The sequence below is a fragment of the Maniola jurtina genome, chromosome 1 (assembly GCF_905333055.1).
Source record: "Maniola jurtina chromosome 1, ilManJurt1.1, whole genome shotgun sequence".
Taxonomy (NCBI): domain Eukaryota; kingdom Metazoa; phylum Arthropoda; class Insecta; order Lepidoptera; family Nymphalidae; genus Maniola; species Maniola jurtina.
In genome coordinates this window covers 274,078-295,593 of record NC_060029.1, presented here as the reverse complement: position 1 = coordinate 295,593, position 21,516 = coordinate 274,078, and the positions used below count along the sequence as shown (strand labels likewise).

General features: G+C 37.6%; 1 protein-coding gene across 1 annotated transcript in view; it reads left to right on the top strand.

The window, feature by feature from the left end:
- Positions 1 to 21,516, top strand: part of LOC123867060 (nephrin-like) — a 370,840-nt gene that overhangs the window by 216,284 nt on the left and 133,040 nt on the right. Inside the window, exons 6-8 of the mRNA XM_045908906.1 lie at positions 10,220 to 10,333; positions 15,174 to 15,377; positions 17,666 to 17,826. Coding sequence (XP_045764862.1) covers positions 10,220 to 10,333; positions 15,174 to 15,377; positions 17,666 to 17,826 — 479 coding nt within the window. The remainder of the gene's footprint in view (positions 1 to 10,219; positions 10,334 to 15,173; positions 15,378 to 17,665; positions 17,827 to 21,516) is intronic.

The following is a 21,516-nucleotide window of genomic DNA, read 5'->3' as shown; positions in this document are numbered from 1 at the left end:
GAAAAAAGTCACTTCTATAGGGATAAGGATAATGAAGCTGCTAATTAAAACAAAATTACGTTTTCTCTTTTTCGTCACTGTTAATAAATAATAATTAAATAATTTAATTAGGTAATTCAATAGCTTAAGAACTCAACGTCGATTAAAAAAGTATACCTACTAGAAAATCAAATGAAAATTGTCTTGTTTTTCAGATTACTGAAAACGATAAAAATACACAAGTATTACCAAAACCACTTTACACAACAGCTTTTTGTATACTATCTCTAGTAAAACACGTCGATGGTAAAACCTAAGATTTACCAAGTGAATGCTGGTAAATGTTCATAATCATTAACGATTGTCACAGAACAGTTCTGACTTTTACCATTAAGAGTTGGTAAATCTTAGATTTTACTGTAAAATTCTAGGATTTCCGTCGTTTGGGTCTTCACACTAGCATAATATTAGAGTTTTGTTTAAAGTTAGTAAAATAATTAATAACTGCATTGGTACTTTTTAAGATTGCAATATTAGCAACAATATAATGTTAGAAAATGGACGCTGCCTGCTAGTCAAGGGGTGGGGTCCGAGAAGAAGAATCGTCATTAAAGAATTACATTATTATCATTGCAGACTAAAATGACCATTTAGGCCACAGGCCGTTCCTTATCGGCGCCACCACAAAGTACGGTCCTTAAGTTTTCTCTTCAAGCCACTTTTAACTTGACGTATTGTACAAGGAAAAAAATACACCATAACAATTCTTTAGAGTGTTTTAATCAATAGTGTTATCATCGTAATGAAACATTTTCTATTCGCTTCGATCTCACACGAGATATTTTGCTTCTACTATACCTACTTGCTTTAATCTCCAATTTATAGGTTAACCCAGTTTCACAAAGAGCACTTTTAAATGTGTTCGAGTTCTTATTAACCTTGTTTGTATTCAAAGCGCGCCCGCGTCGATTGATTCTCGAAGAGTTCCGAACTTTAAACCACTTCGAAAGCCCATCAAAGACGTCGGAGGAAACGTTAGGGCAGATTTGATTATATTATCTCTCTGTTGTCCTTTCCTTCTATCGAGGAGAATATTTTAGTAGGGATTTAGGCTCCACAGATTTACCTAATATGCAAAATAGATCACTTTACATCAATTATTGTTGTCGTTATCAACCGATAGGCATCCACAGCTGGGCATAGATCTCCTGTAGAAACTTTCACAATCTACGTCACTTAATTTAGCCTATATAACTGCTAGCTTTTACTCGCGACTTTGACCGCGGTACATATGCAATTGAAGCCTATAATGTTTCTAAATCTAAATCTAAGAATTTGTTCAGTGATTTCATAGTATTTTCTATCACAAGCAAACCAATCTTTCATCTTCACAATAATAATATTGATATAGACTAGATTGAAAGTAATTTGCGCTATAATTATAATTTTAATAATGGTTATTAATTTTGAATAGGTACTGCGGTCAGCAACAGTTTAAATTATTGTGCATATTAGTTTGTGGTTATTATACTAATTTAATTCTGAATACTATTCTAAAATTACTAATAAAATCCTTTATTACTATACCTATTCTAAAATATGTACTTAAGTATATTTATATTATAGTATAATTATAATTTATGAATATACTAAGTGATGCTTGCGACTTGTCCATGTGAATTTAGATTTTTTTTTAATCCCGAGGGTACTATTTGATTTTCGTTTTATCCGGAATAAAACTACTATGTCCGTTCCCGGGATGCAAGCTATCTCTGTCTAAATTGCTTTAGAATCAATGAACCACATTGGCCGTAAAAATATAGCAGACAAATAGACACACTCAATTTCGCATTCATTTCGATGCATCAAACAATTTCTATCCAACTTAGCGCACAAGTATGGCCCTAGTTTATAATTATACGCAGGGCTAATAATACCCGAAGTTAAAATGACGCCTACTCTAGAGGTTTGGAGGTTTTCTTTATAATGATATGAAGGTTTTTCAGTTATATTTGGGCCATCTCCTTTTATTGCCTTTTGGCTCGTTTGTACCTTTACCGACATGTTTTCTTTCACTCTACCTACGTGGGTTGTGGGTGGACCATTTACATTTTAATCTAACCGAGTGTCAAAAGGTCTTTATGTTTCTTGCCTTTGTCACAAAGTTTAACTTGATAATTAATAATTAATTAGAGCACTGAGAAGGTAACAATTATTTACTCCTCATTTTGTACCTATTTAGTGTAATGCTAACTGTAAAATTAAAAAAATATCAATTTTTTAACAATTAATTCTTATGTAGTTAAAATTAAGTACAAATTAATTTACTAGTATAATATGTTTTAAATACTATTTATTTTTATTTTGCATGAAACGAATGCAAAATTTTAGTGTCTGAAAATATATTTTTAATATTGTTGTTCCTTGTACCAAATTGCCAAGAATAATTTATTGTGATTATAAAACAAGTCACTGAGAAAGTATTATTTTTCCCATTGATTTTGAAAGTGCCACCCCTATTTTTCCTTTCCTTTTATCATATTCCCCTCCTTTTCTAATGGGTTTCATCCTACTATTATTTTTTCTGTTTTCAAAAATTATCGACCAAGGTCTATAATATCACAGAGTCCCTGGACCCTGACAGATGAGTTCGAAACTAGTCGGGCTTTAAGTTCGACTAACCACGTGAGTACAGTCGGTGTCAGCTATATTTATTTAAAACAATGATTACTAAACTTAGTTCGGAATAGACTGTTTAATTACATTGGGGGATCTCGCAATATAATTATTGTCCAGTGCGTCGGTTTGGTCGCAACAATCAGCTGGAGATTAGACTGATTACATTGGTCTGGTCGACCGGGGTAATGCTGCAATAGTGTTTGAAATTATAATTAATCAACCGCGCGCAATCAGTTGCTGTGTTAGTACACAGATTTATTATACTTGTGTACATTTTAATTAAACGGCTGTGTGTGCCTAATTACTATTTATTATTTACGCGGTGTATCGATTGAGTACACCTTGATTGCTTCCCCATTTGAATCTATTTTAGGACTATAGGTATTTTGATTCCACTTGACAGGCAGGAAGTGGCTGCTTTTCATAGTGTTGTTGTAGAGCTGTTCTTTGAATAATAATTATGTATTGATCAAGTAATGTAATACAAACACTGCTTGCCACTTCCCGCTAACTTCACTTCCTTGTAATAATGTTGGTAACATCACGAATTAGTGGATGAAATCAGTAGTAGTTGCAAAAGGTAACCTGCTATAATATGAATAAGGTATTATGCTTCGCAGCTTCTTTCTTTGCGATTTGGTTTACATATTGTAGAACGCGTCCCACGCATCAGCCTAGCACGGATTTTTAGATCTTTTTTGACTTTGAAATTGGCAACACTGCCTACCCGCATCCAATCCCCCACTAGCGCCCTCCCACCACAGCTCGGACCATTTCACGACCGGCTTGTCATTACGTGTTTCCGTGCCGAAGCCTACGCACGTCACAGAAACCCGCGCGAAATATTATTAAAATCATCGTTCTGAACATGGGGAAGAAGAGGAAAAATGAGGACCCAGAGGAAAGAATTAGGAGAAAAATAAGGAGGCTAAATGAAAAACGCCAGAGAAAACGAGAACACAAATCGTAAGTAGAATCCATTTTATTAAAATTAAACCAATACAAAAATATAACTTTAAAGAAGACTTCGTTCTTTCAAATATTCATAATAAATACCTAGATTGTATACATCAAGCTTACCACAATGATGCCGTATTTGCCAAATTCTGGGCTCTTACCGTCAAACAAAAATAAATAGCGAATAGCTATATTGTGGGCTATTTCAATTTTATTTTAACCAGTGGTAGATGCTTTTGACGATTCAAAAGAATCTTTTTAAAGTCTAATTGAATAGAAATATTTGAGTTTTAATTTAAATTTGAATTTTCATTCTTTCAAATATTCATGATGAATAGCTGGAGTTGATTCATCAAGCTTACCACATTGATGCGTAATTGCCAAATTCTGGGCTCTTACCGTCAAAACAAAAATAAATAGCGAATAGCTAAATTGTGGGCTATTTCAATTTTATTTTAACCAGTGGTAGATGCTTTTGGCGATTTAAAAGAACTTTTAAAAGTCTAATTGACTAGAAATATTTTGAGTTTTAATTTAAAGAATTTTTATTCTTTCAAATATTCATGATAAATAGCTGCAGTTTATTTGATGGATAATTATCACATTGATGCGTAATTGCCGAATTCTAGGCTCTTACCGTCAAAACAAAAATAAATAGCGAATAGCTAAATTGTGGGCTATTTCAATTTTATTCTTTCAAATATTCATGATGAATACAGGGATCTTATCCATCAAGTTTACCACAGTGATGCGTATTTGCCAAATTCCTGGCTTGTTACCGTCACGATGCGTATTTGCCAAATTCTGGGCTCTTACCATCAAAACAAAAATAAATAGCGAATAGCTAAATTGTGGGCTATTTCAATTTTATTTTCATTCTTTCAAATATTCATGATGAATACAGGGATTTTATCCATCAAGCTTACCACAGTGATGCGTATTTGCCAAATTCCTGGGCTCTTACCGTCACGATGCGTATTTGCCAAATTCTGGGCTCTTACCATCAAAACAAAAATAAATTACGAATAGCTAAAAATTGTGGGCTATTTCAATTTTATTTTAACCAGTGGTAGATACTTTCGACGATTCAAAAGAACTTGTAAAAGTCTAATTGAATAAAAATGTTTTGAATTTGATTTAAATTTGAATATTCATTCTTTCAAATATTTATGATGAATACCTGGTTTTTAACCATCAAGCTTACCACATTGATGCGTAATTGCCAAATTTTGGGCTCTTACCGTCAAAACAAAAATAAAATAGCGAATAGCTAAATTGAGGGCTATTTCAATTTTGTTTTCATTCATTCAAATATTCATGATGAATATAGCGACGATGCTTCTCTACTTCACGTGCTGGTTGCACGTGAAGTAGAAGTCAAACCCGGTTACTGAAATTATGTCACTCGAAAATTGACAAAATTTTACCTCCAATTTTGAACTGAGAGGCTAAAAGCAGTCCTAACGGAACCCTTTGTAAAATGTAATTATGTAATTGCACAAACAACTCGGTAACACCTTAACTGCCTTAACTCCAGCACTAGAAATCATAATATACGAAGGTTTAAACCAAGAGCAATAGCGAACGACGCCTGCCGAATCTTATGTGATATGCACCACAACGAAGCAGGAAAAAATTCGTGGTGTCTTCTATAGACACTCTTGAAAACTCATATACTAACAAGTATATATTCGGCGATAATGTGTCGGAAAAAATCAAACAAGATATAGGGAAGAGTCGGCTAGTTCCGCGCCAGTACCAGCAGCAGAGCAGCCGGCCCCTCCGCGCCGCGGCACCCGAACGCTCACAGCCGCCGCTAGTGCTACACGAGGTATCGTACGCATGACGTTTACGTCCTTTCTCACATGAATGATCATGTATTTATTACAAGTGATCTAATTGTTTTATAATGGATCGAAGGCTACATTATTCCTTTTATAAGCACGCCTATCCAAAATAGCAATCCCAGTGATTGTTGCCCAAAATCACCTCACAAGTCTTTAGGTTTTCAAAAACCATTAAACAAATTACTCGAAATAGGAGCGATTCGTAGATGACGAATCACAACTCTCAGTTCTAGATAAGAACTATTATAGTATATTTTAGTATTTAAACCTTATAAACCTATTTAGGTTTATTAAAAGTAGTAATTTTAAAATAGAGGATTATCGCACTGCATCAAAATTAATTACAACAAATTGTCACTTGGCTTAAATCAGCCTAAAAGATGCATGTTTTTTAATATAACTATATCACAGCGAAAATATTTACGTTTTAAATGTCGTGAGCATTCTGACATGATACTTAAAACTTCTTGATGATAAGAAAATTAAAATTAATTATTATTATTATTTTTTGAAAAGATATTCACACAATCGAAACGCAAACTTCGTGATTTTGCTAGATTGGTTGAACCGTTAATTTCAGCTTATCCTGGAGTCCAATATTCGTGGGTTATTATAGGAAAATGTTCAAACGTCACAAGTATCATTGTTACTAAATAACCCGAGTTACGAACAAAAACATTCACCGCCTTAGCAATTTGAAATAGTTAAATTTGAGTTTGAGGATTTGAGAAAGTTAAATAGTATCAACAGTGCATTTTCACCTTTAATTAATTGATAATTAAACATTCGGACGCATGCTTAACTGGAGTACTTTTTATTATAATAATGTATAGTGTAGCTACAGTGTAGCGTCCGGTCGTAAGAAGAAAGACTCCTGTTTACATATAAACGAGTTAGAATTAAAGGCAGTTTTTCCTAGCTTTGAAGGTATTTGCAAATGATCTTTGTAACGTAGACAATCCTTTTAAGGATTGATAGTACAGCAGTTATTTTCTACGTAAATTGTACGGGGGAAGCGCGCAGTACCCGTAATTCTTATGTATTTACATCTTTATTATTAATTAAAGATAATACCTAAGCTAATATTTTGTCGAGAAAATCTTTCCAGGACACCGAATGGGAATTAACCAGGAATTAACTGACTATGCTTTTAAAACGTTGACTCAAGTGTTTGACAGTTTTGAAATAGATTTGTTCGCTAGTCGTTGCAATGCAAAATGTGAGACTCACATAGAAAATCAATCCTGATGCATGTACTGTTGATTCCTCTACGGTGTCCTAAAAACATTTGTACTATTATGCGTTTCCACCATTGATTTTAATTTTAAAAATGATAAGAAAAATAATAACTTAAAACCGATAAAAATAATAACTAGCCATCGCAAGCCTAGTTTCCTTTGTTTACAAGATCGGTCTGCTCACCATGTACCTATGTATACTTTCATCCTAACGTTAATCTTTTAACCTTTCAGAAAACCTCATAATCTTCACATAACAATCCACTTAGTCACCGTGAAATTATGCGACAGCAATATCTGAAAATGTCGGTACCAGCAATAATTGTTGATCTTGTGATTAATTCACATTCTGACCATTACGTACAGACAATACGATACACGTATTAGGTCCTAGATAGAATATCGTAAACAAAATGATTATCATTATAGTCATAAAAATGTTATTGTGATTTTAGATTTTCTTACAAAAATATTTGATAAGAGTACAAAAAAAAAAAAAAAAAAAATGGAACTGTAAATTTGTACTTATCTGCCTTGTTATTAGGTTTTCCTAATATGTTAGATGACTATCAAATTAGGAAGTTTATGAAGGGAGTTGCAGGTCAAGCCCAACTCAACCAAGGTATAATATAACATGGGATACTGACACTGTTCCTAGTTACTTATCTGAACAATGGCCACATGAGAACTTCAACTTGGGAAATCTTTCAAAAAAAGACCCTTACTTTGTTGGCTTTAATGACTGCTTTCTCATAGAGTGCTTACTTTTTCACTGATAAAAATAAGCAACGTCAATAGGCTGAAGTAGATTACTATTAAAATTTCAGATTTGATAACGACCTCTTGACCTAATTCATCTCAATTCTCAACCCTTTTTTGAAATTACCTTTCTTTAGTGAAAATTTTATATATATTCAGATACATGTTTAAAGTAGTATATATTCAGATACATGTTTAAAGTAGTATATTAATAAAACAAATTCTATTCGTGAAACTAATAAGGATTATTTGTTTATATTAGTTACAAAGGGCCTTCCAAAAAGTTATCATCCCAATGATTGAGTCATTGGATAACAATTCATAAAAGTGTTATTGATATGACAAAATTTAGTGCTCACATAACACGCCATGCATCCACATCTGGAGCCAGCAGAGCAGGTGTCAACAATGATAACACTGCTGATTACAGCCAGTTATCGGCTACTTTCGCTAAATTTTATAAAAGAGAGATAAACATACTTAGTTAACGATAACTTTTGTTGATTTATTAAATTTATTATTATTTATTATATTTAACATGCCGATTTATTATGTAGATAGTAGGTATATGTATAAGATCACAAATGTATTGTATAAGTATATACCTACTCAATTAAAAAAGTTGATTCAACAAGCTATAATATACCATAATCTATTATGTTTTTAATGTAAATTTTTATTTGTAATATTCACAAATACTTACGTAATCTATTTATTTTCCAAATAGGTTACTCATTTTATATTTGTTAGCTCTGAACATCTACAATATGTAAACCAAATCGCAAAGAAAGAAGCTGCGAAGCATAATTAAAAATCAAACGAACTTACCAAGTGAAGTTCGATTGTAATTATGCGAGCAGCTTCTTTCGACGCGATTTATACACACCCTCCCTAATTTTATTATTTTCATAAAGTACACAAAAGTACACCCTACCCTAATTTATATATATATACATACATATATAAACAAATATAAAATGTATCTATCTATAACTATCAACTAAAATGACAAGCCGGTCGTGAAATGGTCCGAGCTGTGGTGGGAGGGCGCTAGTGGGGGATTGGATGCGGGTAGGCAGTGTTGCCAATTTCAAAGTCAAAAAAGATCTAAAAATCCGTGCTAGGCTGATGCGTGGGACGCGTTCTACAATATGTAAACCAAATCGCGTCGAAAGAAGCTGCTCGCATAATTACAATCGAACTTCACTTGGTAAGTTCGTTTGATTTTTAAATATGGCTCTTCTGCAAAAACTCAGTCACTCAGTGGACAACGGAGATACCTATGCTTACAGTTTATGTGATTAAATCAGGAATGAGGAGATCCGTAGAGACAGGAGTAACCGACATAGTCCAGCGGATCCTGAAACTGACGTGGCAATGGGCCAACGTAGACTATAGCGAAACCTCTTCTCATTCTTCAAAGAGACCCGTGCTCTGTAGTGAGCCGGCGATGAGTTGATCATGTTGATGATGACGATAACGCTCTAAGGATTGAAAATCAACAACCCTGAAGTGACTCAAACTTGAACGACAACTAGGCACCTAGTTTGTGGCAAAAAGAATCTCCCAAACGAAGCGAATCCAAAGGAAAAGTAGTTAAAACAAAACTACGCTACTCAGACCAAAGTTGGAGAACATTCGAATTTTTCGCCTCAGTTCCGAACTAGTTGTCGCGAAATGCGAAACAAACAAACTAAATATTTATGCTGGAGGAGAATTTACACCTTGCCAATTGACGAACTTTTTCAAAGTTTCGAGAATTATAATACATAACTGAACTGAATACTGAAGCCATCTTGGTAATTACTCTACCAAACAGAAAGATTTATTAAGAATCTGTGCACTGCTACAACCAAATACTTAACTTAATTTTTTTCATTTGATGTAATAAATTGCGAAGAAAATAAAAAAGACTACACGTAAGATTTTTTAAACCTTTTTTATCTGATATCTGCCAAAGCCACCATGATCCAAACTTCATAGTCGCTGATCGTTCCTTCCTGTATTGGGGACAATACGCAGAGAAACTTTCAGCTTTTATATAAAAAATTTTCAAAAGAAAAATAAAACCGACTTCAAAAACCAAAAACACTAAAAAGTAGAAAATAATTTTTGTTTAGCTACACATGTAATGTACCTAGGTATGAAGTCGAGCGAGCATATTAAAACAAAATTAGAAATCCAAGAGTGAAGCTCGCCCGACTTCATACCTAGGTACATTACATGTGTAGCTAAACAAAAATTATTTTCTACTTTTTAGTGTTTTTGGTTTTTGAAGTCGGTTTTATTTTTCTTTTGAAAATTTTTTATTTCACAATTTTTAGTGGCCCCACTGTTTACTAAGTAGTAAAAACCCTACTGTTTACTAAGCTATTACAGTGATCGCGAGCAATTTGCTCTTATCCATTGAGGAGTTCTGTTCTCCATCTCCGAAGATATTCATCAGATCTTTACCAAATTTATATGGGACCACCTGCACAGTATACCCTTTCAAACAAAAAAAAAATTTTCCAAATCGGTCCAGGGGTCTTTGAGTAATCGGGGAACATACATAAAAAATAAAAAAAAAAAAAAAAGATCCCGACGAATTGAGAACCTCCTCCTTTTTTGGAAGTCGGTTAAAAATGACGAATGTCTGGCACGCGCTGGGTCTTAGTCCACTAAGGCATACAAAGTCGTTTGTGTGCGGTTACTCATATTATAAAAAAAAAAAACAAGAGGCTCATGGATCATAGCACTGATTGAGGATGTTTGTTGCAGTACCACCAGAGAAGCCCGTGGTGGTGGACAGATGGGGCCGAGTCATCAACGCCACCACGCTCGGTCCTCACGAGGAAGGTGACGACGTCCTGCTCACATGCCGAGTGCTTGGAGGTATGTACGAGATCTTTTTTAACCCCCGACCCAAAAAGAGCGGTGTTATAAGTTTGACGTGCGTATCTGTGTATTTGTCTGTGACATCGTAGCCCTTAAACTAATAGACCAATTTTCATTTAGTTTTTTTTTTTGTTTGAAAGGTGGCTTGATGGCGAGTGTTCGTAGCTATAATCCAAGAAAATCTGTTCAGCCGTTTAAAAGTTATCAGCTCTTTTCTAGTAACTGTAAGCTTCACTTGTCGGGGGTGTTATAAATTTTTAATTTACACTTTTTGCTAGTTTTCTGGTTGCACCCTGTATATCTACCATCGCATACCTACGTAAGTATTTTTACGGTGGGTACATCTATCGATGCATTAATTTGAAATAATGCGTCATATTCCTTATATTATGATGATTTTGAGAACTAAAACGGTAATATTAAGAGATTTGAGATTTGTTTAATTACTCACAATGAAAATCTACTTTTATATTCAACGTCAGCATTTCTTAATTAAATTATAATTGTATCTAATTAGAAAATATGTATTTCGTTCTAAAACACCGTAGTTAAGCTTTTCCCCTAATTAATCTAGTAAAAGCTCAAAGCCGTTATGGATTTTCTTTTGAAAGATAATAAAAGAAAAGAAAAGAGTGTTCAAACAAGGTTCAAACTGAACAAGCGGCGTAGGTTTTCCTTTCTCCAGCCTCAGGGCGGCGCGCTCTAGCCGAAGACACTGAAACGCTTTCAACTCGCAAAACATTGGTATTTGCTATTGAGAACGTTATTACTTATACACTCTTTGTAATGAAAAATGATACTATGGACCTGTTTCTCAACCTCCAGACAAACTATGACAGTTATGACAGTTTTTTAGGGTTCCGTACCTCAAAAGAAAAAACTGAAGCTTTACAGGATCACTCTGTTGTCTGTCTGTCCGTCTGTCCGTCTGTCTTGCTGTCAAGAAAACCCATTATTAAAGGGTACTTCCCGTTGACCTATAATCATGAAATTTGGCAGGGAATCTGTCAAAATGACCATTTATCCGTTAGATTAAGTTTATCAGGCGATTGTGAAACAGGCTCTAAATGTTATATTGTAAAAACTCTGTCGGTCTGTTTGTTATCCGATTGAATTGAAACTTTCTCCAGTTGTTGTTGGCACTTGCGTGAAAGACAGTAGGTACTGTCAGCGTACAATAGATAACGCGTCTTTACTTGTGCTATAAGTTATAACACAAGTAAAGACTTGTGCTATAACTTAGCACAAGTAAAGACTTGACCGGTTTTTTTAAGTCTAGGTCTTATAGCCTATATAGGACCTGGCAAACCTCATGATTCTAGATAAACGTTATAGTTTTTAATTCCTTTGAAGGGTCTTAACAGACACGATAAACATACAAACCGACAATGAGGTGATCTTATACGGGTTCCTTTTTTGCTGGGATACGGAACCCTAAAAAAGTTAATACTTGCGACTAATACTAAGAAATTCGGCCTCAAAGCTACAGAACAATCTACTCAATACGCTTTTATTGTAATGAAAATGTCCGATCCAATAACCAAGAACAACTTGCCACGGGAAAAGAAACCCTCGTTCCCACAAAAGCGATACGTTTTAGGGTTCGGTACCCAAAGGCTAAAAACAGTGTCACTCTGCAAAAATAAGAAAATGAGGGGCAGTCGAAGTTGTCAGTTTTAGATCATTTTTATGACGCGGGTTATCTTAAAAACTAAACAAGTTAAGGATATGAAATTTCGATATATTATGTGCCATATACTGTACTTAAGCAACAAATACTGAATACAACGATTTATAAAATAGTTTGTAAACTATGACAAACACAAACGAACTTTTTTTGGGTTTTATTTCACCGTTTAATGCGATGCTCTAGCTCGGAAAAGAAATATTTCTACACCCACAATATGATGTTCATAATTATCTACGGAACTCTAAAAGAGCGAGGTCTGACTCGCACTTGGCCGGTTTTTAAATAATTACGCTCCTCGAATTAGACGAATCAAATCTGAAGAGACGTTCTTATCTGATCACGGCAAAGTGCCGGAGATTTGTGGGGGTGCAAGGAATTTACATAATCGAGAAATTGATTGAAGCGTATTTCACTAGAAACGGAAAAAAACCAGCAAAGTGTGTGTCTGGCCACGCGCAGGGTTCCGTAGTTGCCCGTCACTATTATATATACTAGCTGTTTTACACCACTACTTTGGTGACGACTCACAGTACCTATAGTCGACAGTTATACATTAAATATTACACGTACAACGAAGTCAAAAGAAAACTTGTAGTTTTAGTTAAGTAGGATTTACAAATTAACGAGTTTTATTCGACTGTACAGGGCTCGTATTTTCATAGAATTATATAAGTAACCTCCTATTATATCTAAAATCAACTAATTAGTTGGCATGGGGATGATAGGTCCAATATACGACACAATGAGATAAACGAGAAAAACAAAATTTGACCCCACTTTATATGTAGGGAAGATACAAAATGACAGGATTATATTTTATCACATTGTCCGGGTGATAAAATTATATACCCATGCCAAATTACAGCTTTCTAGTACTAATAGACTCTATAAGCTAAGCTGCATGGACGCGAGGCTCTGTCAGACAGACGGACGAGCTTACTGTTACTACTATACTGCTTTCCACGGATTCCTAAAAAAACGATTCAATGATGGTAAGGGCAGATGCCTTTCTAATGACGGGGGCTTAGTTGGGGCTGTTTTTAGGACAGTTTTGAGGGGTCGCCTGTTGCACGTACTCGTTTAAAGCCTCCCTTCCCTGTTTTTGGAGGCTTTATATCCTTGCTGAATTTAGAGATTATGTGATCACTTTTTTATGCAAAGTATTTATTTTGCAATAAGTGAATATCCGACTGCAGAAGGTTTATGAAATATAATATTCCTTTTGAGATAGGTACGAAACGATAAAAAGCAAAAAATAACAGCCCATAGCCGCGCCGGCTCACTACTGAGAACAGGTCTCGTAATGGAAAGGGGATGGCCATAGTCTACCAAGCTGACCAAGTGCGTATTGGCATATTTCACATACCTTTGAGAACATTATAAGTTTCGGGATGCAGGTTTTGCACAATGTGTTGCTAAACCATTCTTAAAAAAAATTGTAATAAATTGCGCGTTTCCACCGTTTATTCTGTACGGTCGAAACGCGCAGAAAACACATGATTGAATAAAATATCTACAATGATTCCATTGTTTCAGACCCCCGTGTTAGTACTAACACCAAAATCTAATTTAAATAAGCGCCGTTGTTGTGTATCGGCCTGGAAAAGAGTGTGCACCAAAATGGGATTTATTATTGTCCTGATAGAGTATAGTTTCGCGTGTGCAAGTAGCAGGCAGAATTAGGCCGCTACTTCTCGCGAAGAGCGCTCGTGACCTGCTTATTCGCAATTATGAAAAGGCTAAAACTAGACCGTTTTTTGCAAATCAATTTGTTAATGTATAGTTATTGAGCACCCGCTTTCAGCGATCGATGCTTTGCGAGTAAACGATACTGAAACAAGTAGAAATACATTAAAGAGAGTTATTTAGATCAGTTTTAGGGTTCCGTACAGCAAAAGGAAAAACGGAAACCTTATAGAACCACTTTGTTGTCTGTCTGTTTGTCTGTCAGTCCGTCTATCCGTCTATCGTGTCTTTCAAGAGACCTATAGGGTACTTCCCGTTGACCTAGAATCATGAAATTTGGTAAGTAGGTAGGTCTTATATCATGAGTATAGGAATAAATCTGAAAACCAGGTATTTGTGGTTACATCATTAAAATAAAAATCATAATGTGTTTCAATTTTCAGAGTAAGATAACTACACCAAGTGGGATATTATATGAAAGGGCTTTACCTGTACATTCTAAATCAGATTTTGATTAATTTATAAGCATAATAGTTTTTGATTTATCGTGCAAAATGTCAGAAAAAATACCCGAGTACGGAACTTTCGGTGAGCGAGTCTGACTCGCATTTGGCCGGTTTTTTTCAAAAAAAGTCGCTGCATTTATTTTTGACGGCCTCCCTGGCGCAGTGGGAAGTGCTGTGGTCTTATAAGTGGGAGGTCCCGGGTTCGATTCTCGCGGGCAAAACAGAGCGTGTAGCCGGAGCGTTAGAGGAGACTCGTCCTCAGTAGTGGGTCGGTCGGCGATGGGTTGATCACGTTGATGATGAGTGGCTAACGAAGTGAAAACCTATGTTAAGTTAGCGCTCTCGAGTAACTTGTCAAGTCATGAATAGATGCATGCGGTGTGAGGAGGCTCCACACAAATCCAAATTGAATCCATTGACGCTCTGAATTAGATTGAGATAACACGCGAGTCGCAACACTATTAGCGATTTAATTCGAACCAAGTGCTTTTGATGCCGATATCAAAGCGCTCTCGAACAGATGTGATTACGTTCAGACAGACGCGAGTATCTGTTGTGTATACTGTGTACTGAATATCATGAAAGCTGCCAATTATTCCGTTAAATGCCGATCAAAATCAAACTGCTACTACTGACGCTATAAGCGCTAAGCTAAAACACTATAATTTTTTATAGTTTATGTTAATGGTAATTTAGTAGCACCTTAAGCTACATTCTCACTAACTATGAGAAGTGCCGTTGGAATTTACGCTAACTTTTCGTAGGACGCCTGCGTTAATGTAAAATATCCTGTGTTCTATTTTCAAATTAAAATATCTGTCCTTGAGTAGGTCAACCAGTGGCCCTATGAGTAATCAAGACTCTACCAGTAGTTTAGAAAGCAAATCCTACTATTATTATAATTTATTTTATATTATTTTAGACTTAGAAGTACAGTATTTTCGTTTATTCTCAGGTCGTCCGGAGCCTTCAGTCCGATGGCTGGTGAACGGTGTGCTGGTAGACGAGGAATATGAGCATAACACGGGTGACGTCATAGAGAACAGATTGCTGTGGCCCGCCATACGCCGCGCGGACTACGCCGCCGTGTTCACGTGTCAAGCCGCCAACTCACACTTGGTGCCGCCCAAGGAGGTCTCACTGGTGCTGGACATGTTCTGTGAGTATCGAGCGAGCTTCCACGGACGAGGAGTGTGAGCATAACACGGGTGACGTCATAGAGAACAGACTGCTGTGGCCCGCCATACGCCGCGCGGACTACGCCGCCGTGTTCACGTGTCAAGCCGCCAACTCACACTTGGTGCCGCCCAAGGAGGTCTCACTGGTGCTGGACATGTTCTGTGAGTATCGAGCGAGCTTCCACGGACGAGGAGTGTGAGCATAACACGGGTGACGTCATAGAGAACAGACTGCTGTGGCCCGCCATACGCCGCGCGGACTACGCCGCCGTGTTCACGTGTCAAGCCGCCAACTCACACTTGGTGCCGCCCAAGGAGGTCTCACTGGTGCTGGACATGTTCTGTGAGTATCGAGCGAGCTTCCACGGACGAAGAGTGTGAGCATAACACGGGTGACGTCATAGAGAACAGACTGCTGTGGCCCGCCATACGCCGCGCGGACTACGCCGCCGTGTTCACGTGTCAAGCCGCCAACTCACACTTGGTGCCGCCCAAGGAGGTCTCACTGGTGCTGGACATGTTCTGTGAGTATCGAGCGAGCTTCCACGGACGAGGAGTGTGAGCATAACACGGGTGACGTCATAGAGAACAGACTGCTGTGGCCCGCCATACGCCGCGCGGACTACGCCGCCGTGTTCACGTGTCAAGCCGCCAACTCACACTTGGTGCCGCCCAAGGAGGTCTCACTGGTGCTGGACATGTTCTGTGAGTATCGAGCGAGCTTCCACGGACGAGGAGTGTGAGCATAACACGGGTGACGTCATAGAGAACAGACTGCTGTGGCCCGCCATACGCCGCGCGGACTACGCCGCCGTGTTCACGTGTCAAGCCGCCAACTCACACTTGGTGCCGCCCAAGGAGGTCTCACTGGTGCTGGACATGTTCTGTGAGTATCGAGCGAGCTTCCACGGACGAAGAGTGTGAGCATAACACGGGTGACGTCATAGAGAACAGACTGCTGTGGCCCGCCATACGCCGCGCGGACTACGCCGCCGTGTTCACGTGTCAAGCCGCCAACTCACACTTGGTGCCGCCCAAGGAGGTCTCACTGGTGCTGGACATGTTCTGTGAGTATCGAGCGAGCTTCCACGGACGAGGAGTGTGAGCATAACACGGGTGACGTCATAGAGAACGGCCTGCCATGCGATTTTGCCATTATCGTGGTATTTATTTAAAAAAATTTACAACAGCCATTGATTAAAGAAAACATCTCAAATCATACATTCAAAATGTTAACGGTCGTTACCAAAAATACTTGAAATGTTTGGATAAGCAACAAAAGACGGAACCAGAAGTTTCATAAGTACATGGATTTATGCGCGCCGAATCACGAAGACATTTCACCACAAATCCATTTAGATCTAGAATTAGCTTAGACGCTCTAACTGCTGCTTAGACAGCAAAACTAGTAATTTAATTCCGAGCAAGTGCTTCGGATAAAGCCGTCTCTGGACTGCCGCATGCAGAGCATCTTGACGGCATTTGTCTGTTAAACCCACTGTATTAGTGAGATAACTTGCGCAGACTTGGCTTCCGTGTTGTGCCAAATGAGATATTACTACGTGAAATTAGATTTGTAAGATCTGTTTGTGGTATCAATTTCACTTTAGATTAGCCGTCTTGAATAATAATCTATTGCTGAATCTAAAATTAGACTTGTTTACAATGGTTGTTGTCAGCGACTCGTTTGAGATATTTTGCCAACTCCACGCTTTCTAGTGCAGGGTTTCAATGAAAACACCTTAAAACCACATTGTCCATCGGTTTCTCAAACAGTAGAACCTGATCAATGCCAGTTTATTCGCGCGATCCATTGAGCCGTGATCGGTTTTCTACGGACTTTTGACTTCTGCCCCCCAATTGTGTAAGAAAAACGTATTCATGGTTAACGTAATCACTAACGATTTCTGCCCCTTGATTGGCTGTTAAAAAAAGGTAAACGGCGAATTAACCAATCAAAGGGCAGAATTCGCCGTCGATAACGATAGCGATGAACACGTTTTTCTTACAAAATCATGGGGTTGATTTGATCCTATAGAGATATTCCAAGCATTGATCTCTCCATCACTATTGCTAAGATCAGCAGATAGAAACTTGTTTATCAATAGGTTTGTATAATAAGCCATATCTCAGCTAAAACATACTAGGGATAGTAATTACGTTATATTATTTATATTTTCATGCAGCTAAGTAGTGGTTTTTAGGACCAGTTAAAACTCTACCACCGCTTCGAGAAGTATAAGGCATCAAAGATAATATTCTATTGCAGTGCGACCACTCACAGTGGATATCAAGAAGCCATCAGAGACTGGTGAAGGTGGAGTGCTAACAGCAGAGAGACGGTACGAGGTGGCGTGCGAGTCAGCTGGTAGTCGCCCTCCGGCCGCCATCACGTGGTACAAGGGCAAGCGGCAGCTCAAGAGGATAACGGTGAGTACCTGCAACTAGTTGAAACAATAGACGTAAACAAATTCCAGAAAAAAGTTGCAGTGTAGTTTGTACAAATACTTTTGCATTAAGTAATATTAAATGATTTTTCTTCCAGACTAGGTACTCATACTAGGTACTCAGGTAGGTACAGAGTAGGTACTCATTTCTACTGAAAAAATTAAAACTTGTGTTATTCAACGTATGAAAATGCCATCACTAATTTCAATTCACAATAATTCAACCACGCATGCACGCGAGTCATTCCATATTTGAAAAGATAAAGCATTCAGCCTTTATAATAGTTAAATATCACTTGTTCCTAAAATACACCTAATTTATTTTAGTGTGCATTTAGAGAACCTCGTTAGCAGTATGAACCTGCCCAGTAATGTCTATTATTTATTATTCTGTTGGAAATTGCTGGCGTGTTATTTTGGGGCGTACTAAAAAAAGCCGATTGACATTTTTCCAAATAAAGAAGCAATTCCCGAGCAAGTGGGAGAAAAGTTATTTAATGTTTTCCTACCAATAACAACAACAATAATTTGAAAGCTATGATAGCATGAACATCACTGTTCAAAGTGGATTTTTTTATTTTTGTTTGAAACACAAGGCAAGGCTGGTATGGCGTGTCTACTCGTAGGTTCTCACGGGGAAGTGCGCGCGGTCGCTGCGGCGAGGGTTTCAATGAGCGCAGTAATTGGCGCAGTCGAGCCGCCGCGCCGACGCTAACTGCATAATTGCTGCTCGAGCCGCGTTCGCGTCCAAAAGATGATGGCTGTGATGGGCCGCGGGGAAGGGTAATAGATTCCCGAGCCTCTGTAATTAAACTTCTGCTAACTACTGTTACTTTTCTGTCTTATTATAAAAAATGATTTAGCAAACCGAATACAAAAGTAAAATACGGTAAGAAGTATTTTAGCACTATTTTTGGCGGTTTTGTTTTCTATTTGGTTTTTACTCAACATCATTAAAAAACATTAGATTTTTGATTAATTTTAAGGATAGCAGGGATATCTTAGCTTAGAAGTGTCTTTTACTCACGTTATTTTTAGGGTACCGTAACCAATGGATCATAATAGGACCCCAACTAACCATTACTAAGCCTCCGCCGTCCGTCTGTCCGTCCCTTTGTCTGCCAGCATCTCGTTAACCGTAAAAGGTAGAGTTGAAATTTTAACAAAATCTTGCGGCTCACACAACAAATAATAAATAAATGACAAATTCAAAATGGCTGTAATAAAAACAAAAATCGCGTCGTTAGAAAAGATTAAAGTTTTTTTTAAACTTGTCTATTTTGCTGAAATACCTTTTACTTACACGATTTTATTTACACATCTAACTTAACCCTGCATACATAATATAGGTAGCTACGTGAACGATGTCCATTATCAATAAAGTTCTCATTAAATAGGCCACTTACCCTCGAGATAGCAGCCAAGAGTGTATTCTATTATTTCTATTAAGGCCATAAGGTCCGCTGTGGCCGATCGAGCTCTAATGGTTATAGGGAGGGTAGTTCGATTGACTCGGAATACACCTACTAACCTAATTAAATGTCCTTCGATTGCCTTCCGTACGACATTTATAACATAGCAAATGACTACGCAAAACACTGTTCTACTTGTTCAAAATTTTAATAGTGAATGTGCGTTCTGACGATCTCTTTGGCACGGTGGTCGCGATGTCTTATAACTTAGAGGTCCCAGGTTCAATTCCCACAAGGAATGGTTCGGGAATTTATAATTTTTAAATTGTCTCTGGTCTGATCTGATAAGAGCCACCAAACGATTTTGCGTTCCGGTACGATGCCGTGTAGAACCGTGTTAAATATGTTTGATAAAGCTTGCATATCTTTTTCAAGTTATCCCGCTTCCAACTCAGACTGCATCATCACTTACCACTAGGTGAGATCGCAGTCAAGTGCAAAACTTGAGAACCAAATTACGTTTCTTCCTAATGTAAGATGCATCAAGTCTGTGTAGGATACCTATGTAATTCCATCGCGCTTATTGGATAATATCGAGCAGGTGGTATTCACGGGGCAATTCAGAGTCTATTCAAATTGGCTCAAATAAAAGTGTTATCGCATCGATTCTCGATTCGGCCGCACCGCCACAGTGCTAGCGAGCACGCGCTGGCCGCCCGCCAGCTTTCTTTTCCATTGCTGCATAATCGCTGATATCGTATTCATGATTATTATCCACTAAATATACTTTATGAGTTGCCGATAAGCCACTGGCTTACGACGATTTAGCATTTGCATAATTTCTAATATGGATTAAACCATACCTATTAAATTTAAAACCCGTTCGAGGTGCGAGCACTGTAGGGAGCAGTTTTGTAAAAATACCTATATGACCAAGTATTATAGCCTCGTTCACTTTGGTATGTTCCGAAGAAAACGATTGTTGAAACCACTACTATATTTGAAAAAAATCATTATAAGCAAATGCTTGATGGAAAGTGATAACATGGCCTAAGATGGGACGCGTTAACCTAGAAGATGCCTTTTCAATTTTGTTTTAAAGATATCCGGGCTGTTATTAGTAGGAATTAGGAAAAACTTGCTCGGGAATCGCTTCTTTAAGTATTTGAAAAAAAAACAAATATTTTAAAAATCAAAAGTCAATCAGCTTTTCTTAATACCTACACAACGTAATTTTTTTTTTAATTTTTCTTAGTTTTCAGTTTACTTGTGTTTTTTCTTGTTTTGTGTGCAATAATATTTTCTATCTAATATATCTCGTATAAACGAAGTAGGTGCAAGAAAGCAAACCTAATAAGATTTAGTAGGTGATGCAATTATGCACATTACATAATAAGCCAAGTGTATCAATTTGAGGACAATGCGGTGCAATCTGGCACGTGTCGTGGAGGCCCTGATCATGATGACGTCACTACATCGCGCAGATCATGTTAATGGCGGAGCGCGTGCCCAGAGCTTGTAGCTCAAGTTGTGCTACATTATGTGATACGTTAGCCGACGGAAAATAATAGTTGCAGTGCATTGCTTCTTCACGCTATCTCCATGAGTGTATATACTCGAGTTTAACGTTCATTGCAATAAACGCAAAGTTATGATCTCGTGGAGTGGGCTTAGTTATTTGTTCGTTCAAGTCGGGAGTGAATAGGTGTGTATCTTGTAGGCAAGCGCGTTCCATCTTATGCTGCATCATCACTTGCCAGCAGGTCTGATTGCAGCCAAGCGCTTGTCAAAATTAAAAAAAAAAGTCTTGTACTGAGTACCTTAAACTAACTGACTGACTGACTGACTAACTGATCTATCAACGCGCAGCTCTAACTATTGGACTGATCGTTTGCCATGCAACAGCTATTGTACAACACGACGCGGACGAAGTAGTGGGCATAAGCTAGTTTTTAATAAACCAAACCGTTTTTTATAAAACGAAGTAGATTTTTATTAAATAGGGCTACGTATTATAGCCATCTGCAATAGACTTGATTCGAAATTAACTTCGTATTGTGCTGTAATTTTCAATGGTTCACCGAACAGATCGATTGCATCGATATGAAATATGGGCTGGTACCCTGGGTGGGCACTGGCCTATTGCCAACCACTGGCGCCTATCATCACTTGTAATTACTGCTTAAGTACGAGGACAGTGTGTTGGATTCAGGACGTTGTAAGAGATATATTGCGCGGCCGACAGTTGCATGGCCCCACAC